The sequence below is a fragment of the Corvus cornix genome, chromosome 10 (assembly GCF_000738735.6).
Source record: "Corvus cornix cornix isolate S_Up_H32 chromosome 10, ASM73873v5, whole genome shotgun sequence".
NCBI classification, from domain to species: domain Eukaryota; kingdom Metazoa; phylum Chordata; class Aves; order Passeriformes; family Corvidae; genus Corvus; species Corvus cornix.
The window spans coordinates 15,400,765-15,413,397 of record NC_046340.1 but is presented as its reverse complement, the minus strand read 5'-3'; the positions used below and the strand labels follow the sequence as shown (position 1 = coordinate 15,413,397).

Below are 12,633 nucleotides of genomic sequence, written 5' to 3'. Positions count from 1 at the left end.
TTCTGACATGGCTTGACCTTCTCATAATTGCTGCCATCTGAGGAGTGGTATCAGCCTGCTCCCATCTGCTGTCATTGATTCTTTGAGTGGCAGTTCAGCTTGTGAGTGGAAGGGGTATGTGACCTTATTGCCTATCAGCTAATGCTGGAAAAGTGAAACATAAATACCTGCTTTGTTCTCAGGCTTAAACAGCTACAGACTTAAAATTTGGATCTTTTTACTCAAAGCTAAATTTTCAGAAACCCTTTACCATATCACTTTCATGATTATCTGTGACACAGCACTGTCACCTTTGGCAACCGGTAAATCTCTAATAGGAATAAAGCCTGTAGTAGTCCATAGCAGCAAGCAGGCTTACTCAAGGGAATTAGGAATTAGCCTTTAGTAATACCCTGAGTGGACATTTGTACATCCTCTACCAGAGCTAAAAGAACCTCTGCATGCTAAAGGCTATGGCGAATACTTTGATTTTAGAGTGAACTTTATCTTGCTATGTCTAACTAACACACACCCCAAGGATGTGGTGCTTTCTTCAAGTCTGACGAGGTAGGTGCTTCTCATTTTTCTACCAGTAAGATAAATGGGTGCAGATTGGGTGCAGGTGAGAAAATAAATGTGGTTGTCTTTTCTACCACTGTTCTAGTGGCTGTTTGCTTCGGGCAAAGATCTTTCGCAAAGCAGAAAGCTAAAAAAGGCTCATTCTGCCTTCAGGGAGATGAAAGCTGCATGTGGTTTTCTCCCAAAAGGTGGTTATCTCTTCCAGCATCTCTTCTGATACTCCTTCACCCTAAGGAGTTTAAATCTGAGCACTTTTTAAAAGACAATAATATTTTTGTATATCAAGACATTCTCTTGTATTTAATAGAAGAGAGGGATTCGTTTTCTTCAAAATTAATAATGAAAGTCAATTTTTAGCCGTCTGACAGATGTTTGAGGAGAAAATACAGTGGTACATATATGTTTTGCTATGTAGTTGTTAAATGCTTTTTCGAAATTCAGGGGTTTTAGTACTCATTATACTTGTAGGACAGAAAAACATTGCTGATACACAGAACAGTAGAAGAAACAGATGATGAATGAAAAATGCCTGATGCTGTAAGCATGATGCAAGGCAAAGGTTCCAAATTAACTGATTTTGTTTAACTGGTGTTATTTTTGTTCCACTGTCATGATTTTCTCTTCAGTGCTCCTTGATCTGAAGCAAAGGGATAGAGCTCTGAACATTTGCAGTTCACCTTACTTTACCAACCACACTGGAATCTGTTATGGTCACAGTTACTTTGAGATGAACACATAACAGAAAACCAAATTAGATCAATACAGTAGCTTTCTTCATATCTGTATTGATTATGTGGCTGCTGAAATGGAGCTTGGCAGTGGACTTAGTCATCAGTTGGGCCTTGAGTGGCTGAGGTGAGAAATTGCCCCTACCCCTGACTGTTCCTGGGATGAGAGCTTGGGAGTTTTGCAGGGACTCAGTGCACAGCAGCTGGGAGGCACTAATGAATGTGGATGTAGCAACTCCAAAGAGAGCTCAATGGCAGCAATAAAACCTCAGTCTTATGGTCATCTGCTGTAGTTTGTGAGGACTTACTCTTTTGCTGGGTAATCATGAACCATGTGTGTCATAAATATAAACTACAGCTCAGACGTTCTCTTTGCAGCCCTAGTTGCCAGTTTCAGGGGTGTCAATGGGAAATTCTTCAAAGTACCTTTCTACTTGAAATTTCTTGTTAATTTTGCTGCAGAAATCTTGCTTCATTTACAGTTTTCTGCTAGTAACAGCAAATTGAATGATACCAACATGTGCCTTCTTTCATCGGACCACACAAGTTTGGAAATTAAATGTTCAAAAGTTAAGTTGTGGGCAAACATAGTTCTTCCAAGAGTCCATCTTGCAAGGACACCTTGGATAAAATATGGGTTAAGCTAAGCAAGAGTAATGCATTATCAAGGAAAGTGTCTGCAAATGGAGTCAATCAGGGATATAGTCATCAGGACTAATTGCATAAGTATGTGTTCAAAGATACAAATGCTTGCTTTCAGTCTTGTCTCCATTCAAGCCAGTTGTCAGACTTGCTTGAAGCTACTTGCCATCACAACTAATTTAAAACCTTTTGCATCAAGCTGAGGCCAAGTTTTCATCTGAAAAATACCAGTGGTTCAAGTTGCCATATGACCGTGTTTCTTCCTTGTTCAGTTTGGAAATTTTTTTCATTCACAGTTACAACTAGAGGTGTCCTGATAAAATAGGTCTTCAGTGTTCACTGAGTTCTGTTTAATCTGCTTGTTTCTTCCAAAAACAAATGTCAAAAATCTGATTCAAACGTGTGTATGCTGAGAATTAGTTGGCTGCAGTGAAACAATATAACAACGGTTTTCTAATTTAACACTAGGCCCTAAACCTACAGATCCTGGAAAAGCCTAGTTCATATCAACTTCATTAAAGGTGGAATTCAGTCTACTGCTGAGGGCTGGCATAAAGACAATCTATGCTTAGCTCTCCCTAAATCCTAAAATATGCACTGCTTTTGTTTCTGAACTATGGTAAATTTTTATGTGGAGAATTTAACACCTGTAAGGATTGGGCCCCAAAAACTGTAGTAATTGCTAAGGGGAGAAAAAATCTGAAATGTTCTTCTGTACAGTACAAAAGAGTACTTCTTAATGAAGTTAAGATTAAATTCTTAATGAATTTGTTTTCATAGTCAAGAAGTTTTCTTCATCTTCTGTAAAACTAGTCTTGGATTTCATTATTTACAAATTTTCTCTCAAGACAGTACCTGCTTATAAAATATTTCATGAAGCCTTCATTTCATCATAATTCTGTTGTTCTAGAGCACATGAAGATGAAATTTTTTGAGGACATGTGGGGAAAGCTACTTCAGGTGCACTAATAATCAGGTATATATTGACTTAGATATATGTGTATGTATGTATGCAAGTAAGTGGATGTGTTAATTTGAAATTTTGCACTTGTATCTGTTGAGACAGCTTGGTAAGTTCAGTAGCATAGTATGATGGTGTGGCACATGGTTCTCTGCCTTGCAGGAAGGAACATTGCTGTTCTGGTGCTTCTGTAGTGGTGACTGTCCAGAGGTTTGCACAGCCTGGTTTTGGTGGCACTTACACTGTGCCTTCAGTAAAACAGTGTCTGATGTCAGCTCAGCATCTGGGTTACCCAGTTTTCCCAGGTACACTGGGACACTGGGCTGTGATTGTTTCCATGAGTAGAACAAAGGAATGTGAGGAAGCCCTGCCAAAACATTGTTTATTTCTGTGTATTCCCCCAGTTCCCCTCTTTCAGTCATACGATATTTTGATGAAAATTCAAACTGGAGACCGTGGAATGCATTTTAATTAAGGGAGGTGAAGGAGAGAAGTCTGAAAAAATGACTGTGAACAGCTGGGACTGAGATGGCAGCATGGGTAGTTCGTAAAGGTGTGCAGACTCGTAATCACATTTTCTAGGGAAGTGTAATGTATGCACCAGGAAGGGGCTTCCTGTGAGGAAGAAAATGCCTCCAGCTCTGCCTTAGTCCCTGAGCACAGATGGACAAATGCCATTACTCTTACTGGTTGGACAAGTCATGGTTCTGTGGTGCTCAGCAGGAAACAAACCACAAACCCCAAACACCTGTGCTGCAGTGAGCTGTGATTGTGGTGCTCAGGGGCTGATGCAGGGCAGCAGTGTGCTGGGACAGTGCACATAAGCCGTCACTAGCTGTAATGTTCATGGGCAGGGAAGCACAGTGGTTGTGCTGTTCCTTCTCAGAGCTGCCACAGCTCAGAGCTTCCTGTTGTTTGCAGTCCGAATGGATTATTGCTCTGCCAACCAAAGGAAGGCTGTCCCGCTGCCTGCAAGTCGTCTTTGTGGTGGTGTGTAGGATGCCTCTTCTGGAAGCTCTCTGCGCTGCTTTGCTCAAACAAAAAGTTGACTGCCTAAATGTGAAGCGGTAGAGTCGAAGAGTTTCTTAAGTCACACAATATAGTTTAAAAACCTGTTTAAAGAGTTTTTCCTTTCTGAAGGCACCTTAAAGTCAGTGTTGCAGCAGTAATCGTGCTAAACATTCATGTAGCTGCAGTTTGGATTGTCTGTTCCAGCTAATACACATTTTACACTCCTGAGTTTTTCCCATCTTAGTGAGTAAACATATAGTCTTAGCTGACTGCAAAAAGATTAGTTTACTCCACTGGGCTTAATCTATGACATTGACTAATCTTGGTGTGATCCTATTACTGCAAGGTCAGCTGGGATTGTAGTGTTTGATTGTCTTGCTTTGCTCATTTGATGTCAGCATTCGTGGTTTGGAAAGTTTTTGTTTTTATTGGTATCTCTGCAACTCTGTAGTCAGGAGAGAGATGGCTGACTCATGTGATCCTCACTTTGAAAAGATTAAGATATTGGCTCTGAAGGAGGGAAAAGGGAAGTCGTCGTCCTCATCAATGTTACTTTCTGAAATTTAAGTCACAGTAAAGAAAGTCCACCATCATTTGGCAGATCTCTGAAGATCTGGGTGGCAGGAGTTGGTCAGCTGGAAGGTATTGTTCCTAGCAGAAATGGAGAGCCTCCCACTGATGGAACTGATAAAGGTGGGAGTTCTAAAATTCCTGGACTAAGATCTGGGTAGTGGGTCTGTCACAAGTAACTTCTCTTTGCCTCTCACTGTCAGGGGGGGCATGGCAGGCTGGTGGCTCTCCAGTCTCAGTGTTGCTGGTAGAGCACTGATCTGTAGCTGCCCAGAAGCTTTTTGTTTCCAGTGGTTAACTTGGCACATCTCACCACTGAGCATGAACTGCAGCTGATGTCATGATCAACAGATAAGAGGGATGAGGTGCTCCTGACAGCCTGTGAGTGAGAGTATGTAGTGGTGTCTTTCTCTGGCATGAGCACTACAGCAACTCCTGTTGGCAATCCCCTGGAAATCAGTGAAAACCTTAAGGGGCTGCCCCCTTCTTCTACAGAGGTTGGCAGCAAAAAGCACAGTTGCTTTTTTACCTAATGCTTGGTAGGCAGATGGGAGCAATGGATTTTTCTCCTAAATGGTGTTTTCAAATCTCCTCCAATTTAATTAGGTTTCACTGCTTTAATGTACCTTTCTTAACAAACACTGGTCAACCTGAGGTAAAACACTACAATCAGAAAACATGCAGCATCATGACAAAACTCACTGGGATGTCACAGGACTCAGTGAGTTATGCAATGGCAGTAAACAGGGACCAGCAATACACTGATAGGTGCTAAGCTCTGTCAGACAAGGCCACCTAGAACATGCTGATTTATTGCTTGCTGATGTGTGCTAGAGTTGTTTCCGGACTGCATCATCTGTCAGGGGCAAATTTAACTGAAATAAAGAAACCTCTAAGTGGTAGAGTTATAATGCAGAGAAGGGAGATCATAATATTGTATTTGTATTTCTCGTCTCTTTTCTTTCTTCTGGTGATGAACTATGAGGTGTTTGGGTTTTGTAGCCACCCCTTTTAAGTTAGCATCCTTCAGAGTTCAGCTGAGGTTTCCCTTTCTCTTCTCTTCTGTAAAAGTTCATTAATGTTGGGAAAGTACTTAAAACATCTTGCAAAACTTTGAACCCATTACCATAAAGAACTGTGGGCTTGTCAGTACAGCTGAGAATGTTTCTTAAAAATGTGGGGATTGTTTGCTCAAGCACTTTGCAAACCATAATCATATTTGTATCTGTCTAAGAACTCCAACTGAATTTACAAATATAATAGAATTCAGTGTCTTTGCATAGGTTTATATGATTGCTTCTTTTATTCAGGTAGAGAAACCAAGATATTCAAGATATGGGATGACTTGCACGTGATCCCGTAGAAAATCAGGGACAGGAAGAGAATATCCAATTCTCAGTCCCTTACTTCACACTGAAATCTGTTCTTCATCTTAATCTTTCCAGTTATCTTGCAGCGAACTCATCCTTCATATTGTCTTGTTCTTCTGGCACCAAAATGTATTCACATGCACATTTCTGGGTCTTCTCTAGGTTACAGTTAGCATTATTGCTAACTGGTCCAAATTTGTTTTGTGTATTTTATTTACTTTTTTCATTTGAAAAGCATTTTTCACAATCAGAGCCAACATGATGGTGTAGAATACCAGTACATCAGGGTTTAGGAAATGTTGCTGGCCAATTAAATTCCTTTTCATACTGAGAGGTTTTTAAACCTCTTCTGGGCAATTAATTGTGAGTAAAGATTAACATATTTGACTTTTCCTACATACCAATGTATTAAATATTAGCCATGGTTATATTTCTGGAGGGAGGACGGACAATACTCCCTGAGACAATCCTGTGCTTTCCCAAGGAAACGCGCGCTGCAAAGCAGCACCAGGTGGCGCCGGTGGCACCCGAAAGGGCGTGAGTGGGAGGTGCCTAATGTAGGGGAATGGGAGCCCTCGTGGATCCCATCCAGTACAGAGCATTTCCCATGGATCCCACATGGTGGGTGCAGGACTGGGCATTCTGTGCTTGGGACTTTGCAGCTGAACCCAGTGCTATGAATTAGAGAATTTATACATTACCAGAGTATCTCAGGGAAGTCTGTCCCGTTTTTTTGACAGCAATTCACTTATCTCCTAATAAGAACCAATTGCTTCTTCTACCATGGGAATGATGAAGCACAGTAAGAAGCCTTGTTTCATCATTTGGTATGTTGAATATTAGCAGAGTTTCCAGCACATCTGCTCTTCATACGTTCCTTGGTTACCCAACCAGGGAGCAGGTTTTTGTCACTAGTTGCAGATACTGGCTTGTGGTGGGAAGCAGGAATAAGCATCTTCCAGAGCAACAACCTCATTCTTTTAGTTCTCACATCAGTGGAGTTTTGTGGGTTGGTATCCAGTGGGGCAGTTCAAGGTTTCCGTATTTACTTGTCATTAAATGACTCATTTTGCTTATGCTGTAATTCTTTCGCTCTCTCTTTTTCTTCGCTAACCTTTCAAGTCCTCTGTTACTAGCTAAGTAAGACACATTCTTTCTTACAGCCTTTAGTTGCTCATAGATATGGAAATGTTCTGAATTTATTTCACTAGCTTTGTTTGAGACATGGTAATGCATTGACAGAAGTGGTGTATTGAATACTGAAATTATGATTTTACTCAAATCAAATGAAATGAAGACAAAACCTCATGTAATTCTTCTGAGATCCTGTTCTCATTGAAATCTCTGTCAAAATCCCATTTGCTTTTAGAATTGTGAGGCTGAAGCTGATTTCTCCCTGTATTTATGCAGTATACATTAAAGTCACCCAGCCTGAATCCCATCTTCAGTGAGGGGCAGTGGGGGGCCACCACCAATGGCAATTCTACCTCTGAAATCAGTCTGGTTTGCATTTTGGATCACCCTGCTCACACCCAGGAGGCCTCCAGCATCTTTCCAGTCTGCCCAGCTCAACAGACTCTTGGTGCTCCCTTCTGGCTCCAGTTTGTGGTTCCAATAACAGAGTTAGCATTCCATTTTTATTACAGAGCAAAAGTAACTGTATGGATGTACAATTTCAGACTGTTTTAGACATAGGGAAAAACATTCCAAACAGTATTTAACAGAAAATGTTTAAAGGCATTTTATTTATGACATGTGGTTGTTTGAATGGAAACAGAGTGCTTGGAAAATAATGAAAACATAGGGAAAATGAAGAAAAAATCTTGACCTGATTATTCAGACAAACTGATCGTAATGGTCAGCCAAGGTGAATACTGTCAGTTTATCATTTGTCAGTCGAGGCTAGCAGGTGTTTTACTTTAGGACAAGGAAGTGCTTTGTCACATAGACAAGTTTTACTCCAGTAAGAAGTCCTTTCTCAGGGCTGATGATGCATAGAAAATGGAAAAAGATTCAGCAAAGCTGGTTTATAAAATAATCACAAAAAGAGCAGTGTAATCCTTTCTGTCATCTAATTTATTTTATTACTACGACTGTGAGGACTGCAAAGAGTTACAAAGTGAGAGTTAAAAAGTTGCGAAGTGTCTAAAAGGAAAGTCACTTCCAGGTGTGCTGAGGCTGAAGGAGATTGTAATTAATTTGTTGTCATTATCCTTAAAGTAGGCGTGAAATCATAGAATGTTTTTAGAGGCTTAGCTTTGGATCCAGAGTAACAATTTGCTTATTCTGTTCTAGTGTCCCTAAAACAGTTACGAAGTTCAGTCTGCATATAATCTTTTCTTATTATTATATTCATAGTCCTATTTTTTAGAATTCAGGTTTTTACCTCCCCATGTTTTAAAGCAACACAAGTCAAGAAATCAATTTTCTTTTCTTAGCTTGGAAGACCTATCCATTTGCAGAATCCTGGGATGAGACAAGAGCCTGATTTGTCAGACTGCTCCCAAGTGATCCTAAATGTGCCACCAGCCCCTTCAGCTTGGTTGGAAGTTGAATGTGATGCCATAGTGAAGGAATCCAGTGTCCTGGTTTCAGCTCTGCCCCTCTGAGGACAGCAAGAAGCTGTCACTAGCTCTCTAATTCCATTAGTCGGCAATTTGCATGTGAAGTAAATTACTGTACATGGGGCCATGGAATGTAATATACCATTGAGGCCTGACTTTTCATAAATAGCCATTAACCATGGGCTAGATCCCCATAAATGCCAAGATTGAATTAGATAGTCTTCTATGCTGGATGAGGGACTTTATCTGCTTCAGTTTTTGAAAAGTCATTTGAGGCAACAAGAACCTGAATTGAAGAAAAGTGGCAGCTTCCATTTGCTATTATAGGAGCTGTTGCTTCTTCAGCATTTTTCAGAATTAGGTCAGGAACTGTCTGAGCTTAAGCAACCAAAATTAGTGAGTGTCTTATCAATACTGGAGCCTGTAACCAATTATACTGTTCCTTATCTGTAAAATTATGTTCGATTTGTGTTATTAGTCTGGGTAACATTTATAGGGGAAAAAAAAAGAAAAAGAGAGCACAAGCAGAAAATTATATTGATGTGTGGAGTATAGGTCTATTATTCTTTCCATGGAAGGTATTGTCTAATGACTTCCTGACGCATGGTGCATATCCACTGCTACCACTCCATAAGCAATTAATGGATGAGGAAATGTGCAGCCCAGACAAGCTGGGAGCTGTGGCTGGTTTTCTCTTGGAAATCAGCCCTGCCATCAGACTGGGGGCAGAGAGGAGGAAACCAGAACCCAACTAAAAGGAAACAAAAGTGTTTGTCACGCCTGGAGGTTCATGCTTTGTATGTGACACAGATCTCAGCCGTTCTCTTATTTGTTAGAAAGGAGAGCGCTTCTTTCCTTCCCAAGGGTGCTGAAGTTCAGGTTTTTAATGTTCGAGTCACTTGACTGTTAAGATGGAAAGTGCTGCAGAAATAGCTACCAAGTTCTAGGCAGTGTAATCTAAGTATAATACACTTATGGGCAGGGACAGATGAATGCACATAACGTTTTGTGCTGTCCTCAGCCATCATTTTCTTGTATTGCTATTTTTTCCATCCCAGGTAATTTCAAACCAAGGAAAGAAACCGATTAACTCAGTTTTATTAATCAGAGATGAAGTCTCTGCTAATAGAAGCTAGAGCTTCTTGTGATACTGTTTGAAAACACAGGAATGTCAAAAGTTCAGTGCTGGACAAACTTTCCTGTAAAAATGCTCTCCCGACGCCATTTTCTGTGATGCGAGGTCTTCATTTCCATTTCTAATGTAACACCTACTCATCGAGATGGAAGCTGATTGTGCTTTAAATTGCTGTGTGCTACCTATACAAGCTTTAATGCACTCAGGAAGGGGAAAGGAGCCACAGAGCTCCAAGAGAACTCACCGTGGTGTTCGGTGGTCAAATGAAGATCATCCAACCAGAGCTGCTCCAATGTTAGTACCAGTGATCATGTAACCAATGGCAAATGGTTAAACAGCTGGCAGCTAGCCCTGTCTATGCAAGAAGTTGTCAGCTGGCTCAGCCTGCTGTTCAGTGGGCTTCTGCCTGCTGTAAAACTGTTCTTCTGATGTCTCTGAGGATGCTATAATAAAGTAGGATCTAAGGAACACCCTCTATCACAAATTTTGACTCTGTGTGTGCTTCAGTTCAGCACTCTAAACTGCTAAGAGGAATACAGTGGTTTTTGTTTTTAATTTTCAGTTTGAATACATCTTTGTAGCTAAAATGTGATAAAGAATGGGCCTATGTGGTGTAACATCTTTGATACCCTGGAAAATGGGCTAGAGTACACTTGTAGGAAATTTGCAGCTATACTGAGGGAACACAGCTGGAGGCTGTTTCACTAATGAGCTGGAGGAATTGACCAACACAAACTTCATAAAATTTTACTAAGACAAGTGCAAAGCCCCTGTGTTAGTAGGACCTGGAATCCCAGGGAACAGCAAATTGAAGGTGAGTCAGCAGAGTGCCCTTGCAGTGTTGAAAGCTGTATTAGTGAGAGGGAAATGTTTGTTCCCTCTGATTGGCACTCAAGAGTTTGCATCTGGAGCACTGTCTTTATTTTGGGAGCCCCTTACTACAGGATTGACGAATATCTTTTTAGGGGTCCTTGGGATGAGGGTGGTTGGAGTATGGAAGGCCCAAATGTAAAGATAGGCTGGAAGAGCTTGTTCAGCCTGGGGAGAAGGGGGCTAAGGAAGAATTAAGTTGTAGTCTTCTACTAGGTAAAGGAGTGTTACAGGAAAGATGGAGCCAGATTCTTCTCTTAAGTGCAGAAGGAAGAAACACTGCAGCAAGGGAAATTCCACAGGGACATAATGAAAAAATCCTCACAGTGGGGAATGGTGGAGTACTGTAACAGCTTACCCAGAGGACTGGAAACATTGTCCTTGGAGGTTTTCAGCATTCGGCTGGGCAAAGCCCTTGACCACTTGATCAAACTTTTAGGTTGTCTCTTCCTTGAATGAGAGGTCAGACTAGGTGAGCTTCACAAGTAGCTCCAACTTATTTTTTTCTATGATTCTACAAATATACAGAAGCTGATGGTTGATCACCTCCAAGGATGAGGTGACAGTGTGACCTGGTGGGTTTCTACTCCCTCGGCAGGTTATTGATATATAAGATTACTGGTATATTGTTATTTACTAACATGGGGTTTGTTATTCATATGATCAGTGCAGATTATTTCTAATATGTGAGAGTGCTCACATGGGCACCAGTTTACAGGCCCATTGGGACAGAGGTTATTTGTTTATCTTTTCTGTCCACATCTCATGATCTGTTTTAATTTTCCTTTAAACTTACTGTTTCCCTTGCAAGAGAGAGGGGGCACAGAGTTGGTAGGTAAGAAAGGCTCTAGAATGCAGAAACAGACAATGCTGAAGTAAAAGTACCACAAAGTGCCCACAGTCTTCCTCTGAGTTTAGGTATAGAATTGACTGCATGGAACTTCTTTTCTCTAGCTGTTACCTGCCAGTCACTTGCTGAGTTTTTGTGTAAACTGTTACATTTTTAATCCAAGTATGCTCTTGCCTAGGTCGCTGCAGCAGTGCTTTGAGGATATGTAGTGTATGGAAGAAGTTGCCTCTTCACCCAGCAGTCCCCAGTGACCTCCAGAGTGCTCATTCTCATGGTAGGTAACCAGCACTGAGCAATATTCTGTCTGTGCTTTGTTTCAGGGAGGCACAATAAAGAGTCAAGAGCTGTTAAGTGCGTAATGGACCCTAGGCTGGTTTTTCAGTTAAACACATGATTCTTGAAATTTTCGTATTGTGTCACAAATGTCAAAGGACATCAAACCAGCATGCTTTTTTTACAGAAAACATTCTTTTAAGACATCCCATTTTAAAAAAGTGCTTTAAGTTTTTGTTTTATAATCTATTGCCTATGAAAGAAACTTGTGTTAGTTTACTACTCATATTAAATGCAAAGTGAAGGAAGGCCTAATTCTGCATGTCTTGTACATGTAGGTCTTTACACAGGTCTAAGCCTATCTTACCCCTTCCTGTCAGTGTAAATAAAGTTCATTGGATTATGAACTGCTGCTTTCCATATTTAGTTTGACTACCAGGGTGAGTAGAAACATTTTAGCTGATGTGATGGACTACAGATCAAAGCTTTAAATCTACTGCTTTTTGTTTTAAACCATCAAACATCTCTGATGTGATGTCATAGAATACAGCTCTATGAACAGCAAGAGCAATGTTTGGATTTTTTTTCTATAGGCTGAAACAACTACAGTTGTCTCTAACCAAACTATTCACTTTTTTAAAACACGTTGTAACAGGGCCTTTGGGACATGGATCTGCTCATGACTGCAAATGTTAAATTCCCATGGTGTGGTATCAATAAGATGTACAACTACTTACGTCTTAATATATTACTTCTGTGTACGTTGAAATGCATGCATCCTGCCTTTCCCAGAGAGCAGGCTGTCAAGGACCTTGATAGTGATCTTGCAGATAGTGTGCCTGCACTCTGCTTGTTCCTTTATGGGGGTGTATGCTCCTGTTTTTTTCATAATCAGAGGTCAACCAGTTTGATTTCAGTACAAAACATGGAGGATGATGGACAGATGTGTCATTTCATGTCATGGATTGTTCCATTTCAGAACTAGTTTAAGGGTCTTTCACTTCTGTACTGTGCCAAATATTTATTCATTGTCCAACAATATCCTGTGGCAAGAGATTACTGTGCTTTCCTCCCCCTGTGCTGATTTCAACCACGTGGTTA

General features: G+C 40.7%; 1 protein-coding gene across 2 annotated transcripts in view; it reads left to right on the top strand.

Annotated features, from left to right (window-relative positions):
- Positions 1-420: 420 nt before the first annotated feature.
- The window catches only part of TRPM1 (transient receptor potential cation channel subfamily M member 1), a 91,478-nt gene continuing 79,265 nt past the window's right edge, over positions 421-12,633 (top strand). The window contains exons 1-3 of one of the 2 annotated variants that reach the window (XM_020583539.2): positions 421-546; positions 2,839-2,904; positions 11,438-11,533. In XM_020583539.2, coding sequence (XP_020439128.1) covers positions 11,531-11,533 — 3 coding nt within the window. In that variant the 5' untranslated portion in view covers positions 421-546; positions 2,839-2,904; positions 11,438-11,530. The remainder of the gene's footprint in view (positions 547-2,838; positions 2,905-11,437; positions 11,534-12,633) is intronic. The other variant, XM_020583538.2, reaches the window with a different exon arrangement.